At 48.6% G+C, this 14,746-nt stretch overlaps 9 protein-coding genes across 9 annotated transcripts; 3 read left to right on the top strand and 6 right to left on the bottom strand.

Annotated features, from left to right (window-relative positions):
• Positions 1–409: 409 nt before the first annotated feature.
• Positions 410–3,130, top strand: PtrM4_074410 (alpha-L-rhamnosidase A; the record flags this gene model as incomplete). The annotated part of the gene is made up of 1 exon (XM_001940447.1): positions 410–3,130. The coding sequence occupies one exon, from the start codon at positions 410–412 to the stop codon at positions 3,128–3,130; it is 2,721 nt and encodes a 906-aa protein (XP_001940482.1).
• A 110-nt stretch (positions 3,131–3,240) lies between these two features.
• Positions 3,241–3,972, bottom strand: PtrM4_074400 (uncharacterized protein; the record flags this gene model as incomplete). Its single annotated transcript, XM_066106136.1, has 1 exon — positions 3,241–3,972. The coding sequence occupies one exon, from the start codon at positions 3,970–3,972 to the stop codon at positions 3,241–3,243; it is 732 nt and encodes a 243-aa protein (XP_065963074.1).
• A 1,451-nt stretch (positions 3,973–5,423) lies between these two features.
• On the top strand, positions 5,424–5,809 carry PtrM4_074390 (uncharacterized protein; the record flags this gene model as incomplete). The annotated part of the gene is made up of 2 exons (XM_066106135.1): positions 5,424–5,563; positions 5,623–5,809. The coding sequence occupies 2 exons, from the start codon at positions 5,424–5,426 to the stop codon at positions 5,807–5,809; spliced, it is 327 nt and encodes a 108-aa protein (XP_065963073.1).
• Positions 5,810–6,988: 1,179 nt separating this feature from the next.
• Positions 6,989–7,637, bottom strand: PtrM4_074380 (uncharacterized protein; the record flags this gene model as incomplete). The annotated part of the gene is made up of 4 exons (XM_001940428.2): positions 6,989–7,124; positions 7,186–7,295; positions 7,364–7,526; positions 7,579–7,637. 4 exons carry the CDS (start codon positions 7,635–7,637, stop codon positions 6,989–6,991), a joined length of 468 nt encoding a protein of 155 aa, XP_001940463.1.
• A 1,954-nt stretch (positions 7,638–9,591) lies between these two features.
• Positions 9,592–10,399, top strand: PtrM4_074370 (uncharacterized protein; the record flags this gene model as incomplete). Its single annotated transcript, XM_066106134.1, has 4 exons — positions 9,592–9,713; positions 9,769–9,931; positions 9,982–10,091; positions 10,201–10,399. 4 exons carry the CDS (start codon positions 9,592–9,594, stop codon positions 10,397–10,399), a joined length of 594 nt encoding a protein of 197 aa, XP_065963072.1.
• Positions 10,400–10,760: 361 nt separating this feature from the next.
• PtrM4_074360 (uncharacterized protein) lies at positions 10,761–11,992 on the bottom strand (the record flags this gene model as incomplete). Its single annotated transcript, XM_066106133.1, has 3 exons — positions 10,761–11,361; positions 11,542–11,821; positions 11,872–11,992. 3 exons carry the CDS (start codon positions 11,990–11,992, stop codon positions 10,761–10,763), a joined length of 1,002 nt encoding a protein of 333 aa, XP_065963071.1.
• A 345-nt stretch (positions 11,993–12,337) lies between these two features.
• Positions 12,338–12,460, bottom strand: PtrM4_074350 (uncharacterized protein; the record flags this gene model as incomplete). Its single annotated transcript, XM_066106132.1, has 1 exon — positions 12,338–12,460. The coding sequence occupies one exon, from the start codon at positions 12,458–12,460 to the stop codon at positions 12,338–12,340; it is 123 nt and encodes a 40-aa protein (XP_065963070.1).
• An 827-nt stretch (positions 12,461–13,287) lies between these two features.
• Positions 13,288–13,704, bottom strand: PtrM4_074340 (uncharacterized protein; the record flags this gene model as incomplete). Its single annotated transcript, XM_066106131.1, has 1 exon — positions 13,288–13,704. The coding sequence occupies one exon, from the start codon at positions 13,702–13,704 to the stop codon at positions 13,288–13,290; it is 417 nt and encodes a 138-aa protein (XP_065963069.1).
• Positions 13,705–13,764: 60 nt separating this feature from the next.
• On the bottom strand, positions 13,765–14,733 carry PtrM4_074330 (uncharacterized protein; the record flags this gene model as incomplete). Its single annotated transcript, XM_066106130.1, has 1 exon — positions 13,765–14,733. One exon carries the CDS (start codon positions 14,731–14,733, stop codon positions 13,765–13,767), a length of 969 nt encoding a protein of 322 aa, XP_065963068.1.
• Positions 14,734–14,746: the final 13 nt, after the last annotated feature.

Raw genomic sequence — 14,746 nt, 5'->3', positions numbered from 1 at the left:
CGCTAACCCGTTATTAGCTAGCGGTGTCGGCACTTTCGGCTCGACACGCCTGCTATCTGACAAGAGTGGCAATTGTAACTACGTTGAGAGAATAAACACGTGTTTTGTGTGGGAATGCTGGAATTTGTGAGTGATCAATATCCCCGGGTGATCAACATCCCGGTCAGCTAGCTTAGTCCGTGGCGCAATTGGAAGAGGTGCGAGAAATTTCCGGGTCGGAGCTTATTTATCCGTTTTACGCGTTTGGACCGGCCAAGCCATTGTGCCAAGGCCATCGCGGCAACGTCAAAAACCACATCATACCGGCAAGCTCGGTACAAAGACGAGAACTTCACTCTTGAATTGAGGTTGATGAACATATGTTTCGTCAATCCGCACACATAGTCTCCCCTCACCGCCTCTCTTCTCGATGACTGCACGACCGTGCTGTTTGCGCACCAATAGACTTTTACGTCCGCTTGGGATCGATGCGTTCCCTGTGGAATTCAGCTGGCAACTAACAGCAAAGGAAGATGTTTGCAACATCACTCAGTCCTTCTACGAACTTCAAGTTTCCACATCTTTATCTTTCGAATCTGAAGCTATCGTTTGGGACAGCGGGAAGATAGCTACAAGCAAAAAACCGTCACTTACCGCCATCTATGCGGGAGACAGTGTGAAAAGTCGCACTCGGTACTATTGGCGCCTCCGCGTATGGGACCAATTCGAAGAGACCAGTGACGACACTTGGGATACGGCCGAGCAAGCATGGTTCGAAACAGGGCTGCTGCAGCCATCGGACTGGAAAGCGTCCTGGATTGGTGCTCCTGCGATGAAAACGACTGAGATTTCAGCGAAAGATGACAGAGTCATATATCTCTCCCGTAACTTGCAGCTTGCGCAAACGCCAGTACGTGTACGAGCTTACGCGACAGCTTGTGGATGGTACAAGCTTTTCGTCAATGAACACAATGTCACTGGTACGGCGTTGGTGCCACGCTGGACGCCTTTCGATCAGTTCACTGAATACCAGACTTATGATATTGCTGATTATTTGAAGACTGGCGAGAACGTGATTAGTGTCGTTGTTGCAGATGGGCGGTTCAAAGGACAGATAGGCGCTACTGAAGGACGCTGTCGATACGGAGATCGGCTTTCTGCACTTGTACAGCTCGAGGTGAACACAGATGATGGAAGCACTGTCACATTCTGTACAGACGAGACATGGAGGTCTGTGAAGGGTCCCATTGTTCGATCAGACCCCGTATGGGGTGAACATACCGACTTTCGAATCTCTGTCGAATGGCTGGGGAAGTGTGATACTCTGTCTTCTAACCTTGCCGAGAAAGTCACAGTTTTGACCAAGAAACTCATCGCAGAAGAAGTCGAACGCGTTGAAGAGGTGATGCGCTTGTCACCCAAGGATGTCCTTCGTGCACCTTCAGGAGTGCAAATAGTCGACTTCGGTCAAAACTTTGCCGGAATCATGGCAATCAAGCTCCGCGGCCGGGCAGGCTCCAAAGTCACCATGACATATAGCGAGGTCTTGTCCAGCAATGGAGAGCTTAACATTGATTATCTGAAGCTTCCCGTCCTTCCGCACATCGTACAACGGGACGTCGTAACTCTTGGAGACGATGCAGCTGAGTTTCAGCCATGGTTCACCATCCATGGATTTCGATACGCAGAAGTTCAAGGCTTGGATTACGATCTCAGTCCCTCTGACATCCAAGGAATCGTCCTGGCTTCCAACTTCCCAAACACCGGATCCTTCACCTGCTCGGACGCCCGCCTTAACAAACTCTATCAGAACATTGTTTGGGGTGCACGCAGCAATTTTACCGACATACCAACCGACTGTCCAACTCGAGAGCGAATGGGTTGGACAGGAGATATTCAAGTATTTTCTCCTACTGCTACCTTGCTATTCGACAGTCAGAATTTCCTGCGTCGATTCTTGCGTTGCGTCGCTGCGGAGCAAAATGCCGACGGCACCATCAACCCATACATCCCCAGCGGTGAATCAGAGTTTAGTAATGGCCAGGTGTCGCTCATGTCGAAGATGATGAGGATAACTTCGGGATCAACTGGATGGGGCGATGCTTCTACAATGGTACCTTGGACTCTGTACATGTACTACAATGATGAAGTAGTCCTCTCGCGACAGTACGATAGTATGAAGAGATGGGTGAATAGCTTGGCAGGTCGAGCACGGGACAAGATGAGCTGGGGAAGATGGCTTTTCAACAAATTCGGTGCTGGATGTGGTGACCTTGAGCACTACATCGTGGATACCGGTTTCAGCTATGGTGAATGGCTTCGGGCTGGAAGCGGGTTTCTCACACTGGTCAAGGAGGTTCTGTTCCCGAGCGCCGCTGTTTCTACCGCTTACTTGGCCAACTCATCGCGTCTGCTATCCAACATCGCTAAGATCCTTGGCAAACAGGACGATGCAGACCACTATCTCGCACTCTCGCAGAAAACATCCGAAGCGTGGCGCTCTGCGTTCGTCCGACGAGGCGGTTCCCGCATTGCAGGAGACTTCCAAGACGATTACGTCCGCGCCCTCGCCTTCAATCTCGTCGAGCCAGAGCAAAAGCCAGCAGCTTTGGAGCGCCTCGTAGAGCTGATAACGCAAGCCGGCTACCATCTGCAAACAGGCTTCATGAGCACCGGACTGCTGCTCCCTACACTTGCAGAACACGGCAGGTCAGACATCGCGTACCGCCTCCTGATGCAAGACACGGTGCCATCGTGGCTCTATCCTGTGTCAAAGGGCGCAACGACTCTGTGGGAGACCTGGGAAGGTTACGACGGCAAAGGCAATGCGAAGATGTCGCACAACCACTATGCATTCGGCAGTGTGGCACAATGGTTGCATGAGAGGGTTGCCGGTATGAAGGCAGTCGAGCCGGGGTACAGGAAGATCAGGGTGGAGCCTTTGATCGGAGGCGGATTAACTCATGCTGAGGCTTCTTTGAAGACGCCATTGGGCTTCGCGAAGAGTTCCTGGAGCCTGAATAGGGAGACAGGCATGGTGAGGCTTGAGATTGTGATTCCGCCTTGTGCCACAGCTGAGGTGGTGTTGGCCGGCTCTAAGATTGAAACTATAGAGTCCGGACAACACTCCTTTCAATACAAGTTAGACTAGGGGAGTAGAAGATAGGAATAGAAGATAAATAAGGGCCTAAGTAAGGAATCTAAGAGAGACTGCCCTAAGTAATAAATCTAATTTAATAATTTAATTTTCGATTACTTGAACTATTGTCGAAGTATCTTCGCAAGGACTGCATACAATCTATTTACATTGTTATCTTCAGCGGATTTGCTTCTCCATGCCACAATACCGTCTGGCCTTACTAGGACAGCCCCTTTGCCTTCCACTCCTGAAAGCTGACCCCATTTTCCATCAATATCTTCCAGCTTTTTACCATCAATAGGAACAACGTGAATCAATTCATGTTCAACTCGGCTCCAGGCAGTAAGGTCTGCCGTAAAGAGAACGAACCGGTCCAAGCACAGAAGATCACGGGACGAGACAACAACATGACCTTCTTTCCTAAACCACATGTGGGGAAAGTGATGCCCAGGTATTGTTGAAGGGTGGTATTCCGTAGTGTTCAGCTTTCCATCACTGTCTAGTTGGCCATCGTGAAAGTTATCCCGACCCTCATTATTGATATCAGCAGTTGGGTAAAACCAGCCAATCTCTGTCCCCAGTGCCTTGAACTCGCTATCGAGGACTGATTGTGCTCTCTGCACATCTGCATGCACTTGAGAATGACATGAATGACTTTCGTCGACCAGTGCTTGAATCGCACTTTTATTCTCGGCGACTGAAGTGTCTCTGCCGATCCCCAAAGCCTTGTCCATAATCATATTGTGACTCTGCATATTGACCAGGCTCGATTGCGCTACTCTTTCTCCAATTGGGCGACGTTCTTCATCGTAGGTGTCGAGAAAGTCGCTTTTCCCAAGCTTGTCCTGAAGCATCAAGGCTAGTTTCCAAACAAGGTTATTGGCATCTTGGATACCGGTGTTGAGTCCGAGAGCACCCCAAGGCGGGAGTCACATCCACCATCGATCAAACCCCGCATATGGATCTGCTCAGCATATATATCATCTTGATAGTGTTGTTTCACAAATTATCTACATCGGCAACTCGGCCATTCTTGAACAGTTTTTATTTTCCATTTGAATTGTTGCAGTGGACTCAAGCATGTACCGAATCGGAAGCACTCTTGTTCTACATACTGATGCGACTCCGCCGGATGACCCTAAAGCTCGATACGGGGGCCTAAACCCACGTACGGTTGTGCTCCCGGTTGGTTACAAAAAAGACCCTGGCTGCAGAGCATGGGAAACGGAAGCCGTGTTTGAACAGGATATCCCAATCCCCTTACGCGATGGAGTCGTTATACGCGCAGATGTATTCCGCCCGGCCGATATGTCTCTGGTACCCGCCATCGTGCATTATTCGCCATATGGAAAATCCGGCACAGGTTAGTTGACCATAGCCCTTCTCCGCGCGTAAAACCTTTCAATGCTTATGAGGATATGGCCTCCTTCTCGCTCATGTGATTCCCTAGTTTGTTGAGCCCTAAGACGCATCCATGTTATGCACAGTCCGCAACAATCAATTAAGTGGGTCCTAGAAGGTTCAGATTGGATTGATTGATTACCGCTTTAAGCCTAGTAGTTACCTATAGGAGTTTAAGCCCTACCTAGATAGGTAAGTGGGTCTAGGAGAGTGACCGGATTGAATTGATTGTTGCGGAGTCTAATGTTATGGACCTCAGCTTACATACGAAAAGGGCTCTTCGACCTTGACCTTATCCCGGGTCGAGCTGGAATACCGCGAAGCGCAGTGTCTGGCTTTCAAAGCTTCGAGGCTTTCGATCCTGCCGAGTGGGTAGCACATGGCTACGCAGTAGTCAATGTCGATGCAAGGGGCGTTTTTGGTCCGTGAACTGTTGCATGTCTGCAAGCTGGTACATACGCTAATTTCGGAATAGGCTCCCAGGGTGACTCTAGGTAGGGTTTATTATCCCAATTTTCACGCTCGCGTTGATTTTCTAGGTTCTTAGGGACAGCGGAAGGTCGTGATGGCCACGATGCTATTGAGCACATATCTCAGCTCCCGTGGTGCACTGGCAAAGTCGCGTTAGCTGGTAACTCTTGGCTTGCAATGACGCAGTGGTTCATTGCAGCTGAGCGACCAGCTCACCTAACGTGTATAATGCCTCTCGAAGGTTGCAGTGATGCCTATCGAGAAACCCTGTGTCGAGGTGGTGTTCCATCGCATGGATTCTTTGGTTTCATCTCTCCTTTTCTTTATGGTAAGCAGTCTGCAAACTTTGTACCTCACTCAAAACAATGCTGAATAGACATTAGGAAGCCAACAGCGTGAAGACGTCATCGCTATGTTGCAAAAATATCCTGTCATGAATGAGTACTGGCAGGACAAGCGTGCAGACATAAGTTCCATTCGATGCCCTGCTTATGTTCTAGCCAGCATTTCGACTGGCCTACACACAGTTGGGTCTCTCCGAGGGTTTGAGGATATTCCGCACGACAAGAAATGGTATGCAGTAGCGGCTGTGTAGTCCTCTTAGTCAAGTACAAACACTGATATAGCTTTAGGCTACGATTACATTCTACACAGGAGTGGCATGATCTGTATCAGAAACACTCGGTCGCCGACTTCAAAAAGTTCCTTGACTTCTATTTGAAGGGAGAAAACAACGGATGGGAGCAGACTGCCCGAGCGCGTATTTCTGTCATTAGCTATAACCAGACTCCGCAACAATCAATCGATCGACATGATTGATTCCTATATAGGTTAAAGAGTTACTTTATTAGGCAGCCTTTAACCTAGATAGGAATCAATCATGCCGATCCGATTGATTGTTGCGGAGTCTGGCTATAACAACCAGAGATGTCAACAAGCAAGTCAAGCTGGCTTGATTCTTATCGATTGCAGATCACAGACCATTCTCTGGGACGTGCCACTGTGCACGAGCCTCTATATTGTCTGTGATCTGCAATCGATAAGAATCAAGCCAGCTTGACTTGCTTGTTGACATCTCTGCTGAGTTGTGACAACATGATGCTGTATTCTCGTTGGCTACTGAATGGTCGGAACAACGCGTAATTTGTGCCTGAGAGCAATCATCAGGGAGATACGAACGTTTTGATGATGCCTACACGCCCCGGTAGTTAGATCTCCTAGTCCGAAGGTCACGTCTTGCTTCTGTCATCTCTTCGCCAATTAGATTTCAGATCGAACAAAGAGCTGTCAATCCAGCAAATCAAAGATAGGTGGCAAAGAACATGACTCTTGGACTACTCGGGCGCATGAGTAGCTTCTGCCTGATCCTTTAGTCAACAACCAACGCTATCCCCAGTCCACGTTCGGCGGCATAAAATTCCAGGCAACATAGAAATATCAATACTGATATTACCATAGACTTCCAGCTAATAATGGGTCACGGGGGTAGCGGTCAGGGACTAGCGAGTGGTGTTCGAACTGGTGACGACACTACGTGACCCGTTATTCACTGGAAAGCCTGTGCTAGTAACGCAATCCGCCTCTCCCATACAAATTTAGGCGAGGCTAGGGGATCCTAAAGCCTTTGCTCTTTTACGGATAAGCAAAGGAGGGAAAGGTCTTCCAGGAACGACTGATATGGTTTTAGTTATCTATTCAATTCTCTGCGCAGGAGCTAAATAAATAGAGCTGTCGGATCGTGAGTATCGGTAAGGACGTCGGCTGCTCAACACTTCGGCCCGACTTCGGCACAACTTGCGCTGAGCTTAGGTGTACCTTCGTAGAACCTATGTTCGTAGATAATCAATACCAATACTAGTTACCAGAAGAACCTCGTTGTTGTTATTCACCCGTACGATCGTACAAGGCCTACCAACAAGAGCTAAATTTAACTAAAATGACTAGAACTGAATCCAACTGAAAGGCCAAGCTACAAACAACCAAAATACCTTGAAAATTCTAAGTAGTGCATTCGATATCAGTTGGGGATGCAGTCGTAGAAACAACCAAGTCATACAAATACAGGCTTTGAGAATGGGCTTTAAGTCTTGCCTTCCCAGATGTATCCTTCAGAACTGTAAATGCAGCTTGACCACTGCCACAACGGTTAGTTCTGGTATCAGAATTAGAATTCAAGATGTGAGACAAATACTTACTACGCTTGTGAACAGTTACCCGGCGTGTAGGTTGTCTGAATTACGATATCTGCAACAATAGTTTTGTTATCTGCCGTTTCGTCTCGGACCGAAGTTCCGTTGATAAGGTGCTAGAGAAAGGTGTTAGAAATCGCTTCAACATATTGCAGCAGCATTGAAAGAAATCAACTTTACGTACCCACCAGGCCTTGTTCCCATCTTTTGGAAGAAGGTTTTGCTTCACGGCCAGCATCTTCGTATAGCCCTGATAGCTGTTTCCTGCAATACGCAATGTGCCATCGGTAGTCCAGAAATTTGTAAATGTGTCTGCAGCGGCCTTGTCTTCAGATGTCTTGTAGTATCTAGTCGTGTCAATATTTGCGTCAAGCAAGATATTTATCATTTGGTACACACTCTTCAACAAAGTATTTAAATGCAGCATCCACACCACTTCCGGCTTTGTAATGAGTCATGCTAACCGCAAAAGTTACAGGAACTAATGCAAAAAGCAATGTGAACGAAGCCATAGAACTATGCATTTTGATATTGTATAGCGTTGTCGATTTAACGAAGGAAGGTAGTAAAACAAGTGTAGTAATAAGCTTTTAGACGAGAATGGAAAGGTAGCCAAAGACAACTAATGATGTACAGGATTCGTTGACCGCAAGACGATATATATATGAGCATGAAGCGATAGAAGGAAAAAGTCCGTCACACATTTAAATCAAGACCCCTTGCCAAGATGTCTCATAGTTACGGTACCTACCAGGTTTTGTCTACGGACGAACTACTTATTAGCATGGATTTAGAGACGCCGACGCCAAGATCACTAAAACCCGCATGAAAAACTCACGGCTCTAAAGATCTCATTTAAAGAAACTCTATGCTATGAGACAATTTCCGTCAAAAATGTCGATGCTTTGCTTTGTTGGCATGAAGTTACACCGCCCTTTGTAGCGATTCGTGTTGTCCTCCGAAAGATGGCCGCGCAAAAGACGGCCCTAACGTGTTCGCCGGCCCGACGAGCCACATCGGCCAACGAGCCACCCCAACATCAGACGCATATGCAACCCACCGTTTTTCACACTAAACTTCTTAACTACTATAAGCCCTGTTAATAATATAATCAATACAATTAAATCTCGTAAACCTAGCACTTTATTTTTATATTATAATTATTGGAACGAGGTCCCTCCAGTAATATGACTACCACAGGTTACCAAGTGAGAGGGACAAGGCAGGGTGGTTGCAACGTATTGTATTGACTGTCGTGTTGTCCAGTGTCACAGACTTAGGCTGTTGTGGTGGGTGCTATTGCCCACCGGGCAGTGCCTGCCACACCAGCATATCATGTGACTCTCAAGCACCTTCTACCCTGGACTGAACCCAGATATTCTCAACAGATACAAGTAATACTTTAAGCTACTTTATTTTAAAATAACTAAAAGATTACAATATTACACCTAACCCTAACCCATTTACCAGTGTACGCGCACAGGCACAGTACTAGCTTAATTATCTAACACTCCGTACAAATACGGCCAAACAGACATAGCTATTCCTCTACCCTTATTATCTATAAAAAAGACTAAACTCGGCTTCTTTCAACAGATCGAGCTACTACTAGTATTTGTAGCTGCTAATGCCCTGCTTGCCTTTAAATAACCCATTACCCTGTTTCCAAGCCTATTTAGGGGATCGTTTCGAAACTAACACAGATCCTTAAAAATTGTTCATGCTCAAATTCGTCCGTTCTAGCGCTATGCACCTGCCACCACATCCCCATGCTCCGGAGAGCCATCGGAGACGGACCGAAAGAAGGATAATTGCGGCAGGGAACGGGAACGTCTAGAGACATCTAGCGCTAATTAAAATCGGATAGTTAGCTGTAAGCGGTTTGCATTCACGGGATTTTAATCATGTAATGAACAACAACGCTTAGAAATATATCAAGAGAGTAAATTGACTGAATTGCGCCTAACTGATAATTGGGTTTCACAATTGTTAAGGTGACAAATAATGTGTAATGCGTTCTGCTGACGAGTAACATGAAAATGCAAAATCGGGCCGTGCTGAGCGTTAGACAGGCTAACCCTACCAAAGTGTTCCGTTTCAAACCCTATTATAGAAATAACCAACTAAAGAACCCATACAGCGCATCATTTACAACTCGTCAGTACCTCTTGCATTAAGGGATATTCCGTAGCCGTTTTAAGCTTAGTTAAGAGCGATCAACCACGGTTATGCCAATCCCCCTATTCTCGTATCGCTTCCGTACAAATGCCGCACCTTCTGTACGTTTAGTAAATCATCTCATCCTCTAAGCCTCTTACTTTCATTAGTCAATCCAGTCAATCTATTTCCACCTCTCCACTAAGATTTATACACTCTATTTTTACATCTACACCCACTCTTCTCTTTTTCACTATGAAGACCACCTCTACCGTCATTGCCTATGTGGCGTTGCTTTCTGGTGTACTTGCGATAGACTTTAGTGGTTACTCTCCTCAAAAAGGAGTTCAGGCCGAATTCGAGCCATTCCTCAAAGCGTTAGTCAACACAGTACTCACATAAGATCGTAGGAGATGACTGACAAACCCTCAGACTCGTAACGGCTGCCGAAGATCCAGCTGCAACGACTGAATACACAGATTACTTCACCAAAGATGGCATGCAGACCACCCTAACCATCCACTGTGTAGGAGCCGCAGCAATCACAAAATGCAAGAACGGATTTTTGCCCACCGACGGCAGCAAGAAGTTAATTGTAAGTCTGTCCATCATGTGGAAACTAGTCAAAAATTCTAACTTACGCAGCATTACCCTACTATTGTTTCAATTTTTGATAACAATGCCACGGCTACGGTATATGACTCTGAAGGCCGAATCGAAAATACTTTCGTAGGAGGAAATTGTTCGCAAATTCAGTGAGTTTCCCTACACCATTCCCGCACAATGTCTTCTTCCTACATTCAATACTGAACAGCTTTCTTATCGCCTGTTTCGATAGGAATACTCTTTGCTAATAGGTCTTAGGTACAAAACTCGTTACACCGTGCTCAAGACTACGGAAGGCGAGAACGAGCCGCCGAATTTGACGCCTAAGCCACAAGGCCAAGTGTACTGGTACCACGATTACGTCGTAATCCCAACCAATGTTCCTAGCAGCATCCCATGCGATAGCGAGAAGAGCAGTACAGCAAAGCGAGATCTTCCTGTAATTTTTGAGGCGTAAAGACGTTGGATTCTATAGACAAATTGGGAAACAATGAATTCATTCTATATTTTTAAAAGTGTCAAGAGGTAGTCATATATAAAGAATTTGCTGTTTCTACTTAAGCTAACGTGAGCCACATGCGAGTCAGTGAAATAAGTGAGTTAGTTACCTCTTTTTACTAAGAAAAACCAATAATCTACACCTTTATATCTTAATAACTACTTATTATTGATAGCTAAAACTCACTCGCTTATGTGACCAACTCCCATGTGGCTCACGTTATTGTTACCTGTAAATAGCAAACACGCGCAATTAAAGCAATAGAATTCAGACGACTAGCCGAGTAACACAAGTTGATGTCTAATTAAGTTGACTAGAGCTACCAGCACTGGTGAAGTTTAAAGCCGAGATGTCGGCAGTCTTCATCTGCTGAAACTGGAACTGCACTGCCATCATCTGTCCCGCATTTCGGGCACACCTGGCCCCAAATCCGCTGCAGGTAACTGACACGCAGATACGTGCATGCGCAACTGTAGTCTCCAGCCTTCTTCTGAACCTCGCTAACTCCCCACCAGACCTGTAGCGGTTTGTACCCTCTCCTCTCCCTGCGTTGCTGCCTTCGCAACAAAGGAGCAAGCTCGCACATGCTTTCTGCAATATCCTTTCGCCTGAACAGAAGCGCGAAGCCATGGTCACGAACGGCAGCAGACGCGTTCATGTGCGAGTACCCGATCCTAACCTCAAGGGTCTGCAGCGATAGCACACGCTTCTTGAGCAGGCTTGCAACGCGACAGAGGCACATGCGAACCGCCGCAGCGGTAATGTCGGTCATTATAAGATCAACTCTGATGCGACGGAAATGGAGCATGTCCAGCGACCATTTCTGGACAAGGTCACTGAAATCACCCTCGACAGAAGTAACCGTTATCACGAGGATCTTGGTTCTGTGCAGAGTATCCAAAGCTTCTGCCTGAACTTGCCTGCAGACTCGGAGTATGCTCGGCGTGTGAAGCATGGGCAGCGGGCCTAACGCGGGCAGAGAGATATTGCGGTACTATGGCCAGCCTCTCTTGCTGTACAGTCGCCTCAGAAGTAGGCTTTTCGTGTAGATGCGGCTATGGCTGGTTCCTTGCCGTTCATCCAGAAGTGTGTAGTCGTACATGTTGTCCCTGACTTCGCGCGGCGGTAGCCGCAGGAATTGCCGGAAGTCGAACGTCGTGTTCAACGCTCTGCCTACGTCGCTTGTAGGCGATATACGGTGCTTTGCGAGTCGGTTGGTGCGTGTATTGATCATCCGGTGCGTTGCTAGAGACAGAGGCGATGAGCGCCACCAGGTCCTAAGCTCCCAATCGTAGACAATCTCGAAGTGATTGCTCAGAACGTATGTCGATGCCCAGGGCCACCACAGCAGCGACACGGAAGCGATCCATCGACCGTATCCTGCAAGCCCCCGAAAGCAGGAGTCGCTTCGCGCGCCTCCAAAGGCTCACGCCACATGTTATCGGCTCGACTGTCCACGTCAAGTTCGACTACTTCTACGGGCGATCGGTTTTTCGAGACGGATGCGGCGACGCAGATGGGAGTGGGCGACTTTGTCATCGAAGGCGACATGGCGTCGGACAAGAAAGCCTCGTGGGGCAATGTGAAAGAGCCGCGCGGGGTGCAGGTGCTGGCCTGGGGCGGGCTCTCGAACGTTGTGTGTGAAGAGGTCCTCGGATGCAGCAGCGAACGCCTCTACACAGTTTGGTTGTCGATGAGGGAGGGCCAAGTGCGCAACGGGCAGTTTGGAAGCAACGTCGTCGCTGCCATGTTCATTACATGTGGGCAGGACGCCGTGAGCGTGGCAGAGGCCTCCTGGAGCCACCTGACCATGGAGTACAACAGAGAGACAAAGAGCCTCAAGCTGTCGCTGTTCTTCCTGTCTCTGCCTGTCGGTGTTGTTGGCGGCGGAACCGGCTACGCGGCGCAGAAGGCGTCGCTCGAGCTGCTGAAATGCCACGGGCCCGGGATGAAGCGACGCCTCGCTGGGCTGACAGCCGCTTTCGCTCTGGCGCTGGACGTGAGCACTTGTGCCGCCATGGCCAGCGGGACGTTTACAGGAAACCACAAGCGGCTCGCCAGGGGGGGGGAGGCTAGCGCATCGCCAAAGCTGTGAGGTAGTCGTAGGTACCTAGCCGGCTTCTACGCTTGCTTTTCGAAACACTGCATTGCGTTGACTAGAGACCTTGTTCCCCTTGCGGAGGGGCCGGCAAGACGAGGCAGAGATTGACGTTGATACCAACACCAACACCGACACCGACACCGACACCGACACCGACACCGACACCGATACCGATGCCGATACCTAGAATTAGCATTCGGCTTTACCGGCCTTCGTCAAAGTCCGCCTTAGCAATTTCCCGCTAAAAGCAACGTAATAAGTCATTTCTGTTGAGAATATGTTGCAGTGAATGCAATCAATCAAAGTGTAACGGCGCGAGGCAGTAAGCAGTATATTGTGTATCTGCTGTCTTCTCGTGTTCTGTCTGCTCGCTTTTCTACGAAGGCAGCAGCAGGGTCTGTTTACATGACGTATCACCATGACGTATCACCATCACGTGACACACGTGATACACGTGATCCGCTTATCCTCATAACCGCCACAGAATATCTGAGTTCAGTCCAGGGTAGAAGGTGCTTGGGAGTCACATGATATGCTGGTGTGGCAGGCACTGCCCGGTGAGCAATAGCACCCACCACAACAGAGTGAGTCTGTGAGACTCAACACTAGACTCCGCAACAATCAATTCAATCCGGTCACTCTCCTAGACCCACTTACCTATCTAGGTAGGGCTTAAACTCCTATAGGTAACTACTAGGCTTAAAGCGGTAATCAATCAATCCAATCTGAACCTTCTAGGACCCACTTAATTGATTGTTGCGGACTGTGCATTCGGGTGCACTCTCCGCTCGCTGGCCTCGCTGAGCAGCTGATAAGCCGATGCTTTATTGACTGTTACAACGGCGCGACCGTCTCTTTTGCAGAGAGACGTGTGCCGCTCTGAGGCCAGCACTACCCTTGCCTTGGTCTGCCGAAAGATCTCCTCGTGCCGACTTGCTGGATGCTCTGGGTCGAGAGGTGCGAACGCCCCGCCAGCCTTAAGCACAGCGAGCATTGCTACCACTGTCCACATCGACTTTTCAAAGCAGAGGGGGACAATAACTTCTGGCTTGACTCCCAGTTCAACTAGATGGCCGGCTATCCTAGAGGACAGCGCGTCCAGCTCGCCGTACGTCATCTCGCCATCCCACGCGCAGATAGCGGGCGCAGTGGGCCGTGCCATTGCCTGCTCCATAAACAGGTCGTGCACACACCGCACCACCACTGCTGGGACCTTGGCGTTCTATCCCCATAGCTGTTGTCTGTCTTTGGAGCTAAGTATATTGATGTCGGCAATTGTTGTTCTAACGTCAGCTTCCGCCATCTGTTTCATGACGAAGCTGAACTGGCCTATTATCTTCTCTACCTGCCATCGCTCTATCGCTCTTGAGTCGAAACTAGCTGTGATCTGAACTCCTTCTACCGCTAGTGTGCACTGCACCGTTAACGCATACGTCGTAAAGTCCTGTAGCTCTGAACGACTATGCCATTTCCCTAGCTCTTTATTCATCTCCAGATGGCTATTAGCTGGCTGCACTACTACTAGCGTCTGAAAGCTGCAGGCGTGCTGTGCATCAACTCCCATCTTGGCGATCCGCTGCAGTCCTGTTTGCTCATATGGAATCATCTCGGTCGCTTGCTGCTGCACTGTATCAAGAAGAGCTCGCACAGTTAGTTCCTTCTGAAAACGCACACGCACTGGTACTGTCGCAATAGTAGGTCCTAGCATAGCCTCAATTCCAGGGACTGGTGCGTTCCGGCCTATTACTGTTACCCCGAAGACAACATCATCTGAGTTAGTATAGTTCCCAGTGACAATAGCCCACGCAGCGCGGATTAGCGTCGACATAGTTGTGTTGGATATCGTCTTAGGGAGTGGCGGGCACTGGTATTCTAGCATTGCATCCGCAACAGGCTGCTGTACTGATGACGATAGCGGTGGGAATACAGTCCCTTTGCAGTCGGCAAGCGTGGCTTGCCAGTACTTCGTGATCGCCTCCTGATTTTGCTGGCCAAGATGCTGGATGAAGGCGTTGAATCCAGTGGGCTTCTCGACTGCATTCTCTCGGTACGCCCTCCCAACCGCATTTAGGATGCGTGGCAGAGACCAGCCATCGTACAAAGTGTGGTGAATGGTCCACACAAACCAGCGCTTCTCGCCCTCGCGTTCCTTAACAAGTGCATAGCGCGCTAGAAGGTCGCCCAGCTGCATTGTTATCAGACTC

The sequence above is a fragment of the Pyrenophora tritici-repentis genome, chromosome 3 (genome assembly GCF_003171515.1).
Source record: "Pyrenophora tritici-repentis strain M4 chromosome 3, whole genome shotgun sequence".
NCBI lineage: Eukaryota > Fungi > Ascomycota > Dothideomycetes > Pleosporales > Pleosporaceae > Pyrenophora > Pyrenophora tritici-repentis.
Note: the sequence above shows the minus strand (reverse complement) of the source record. Positions and strands in the feature narration are given on the sequence as shown.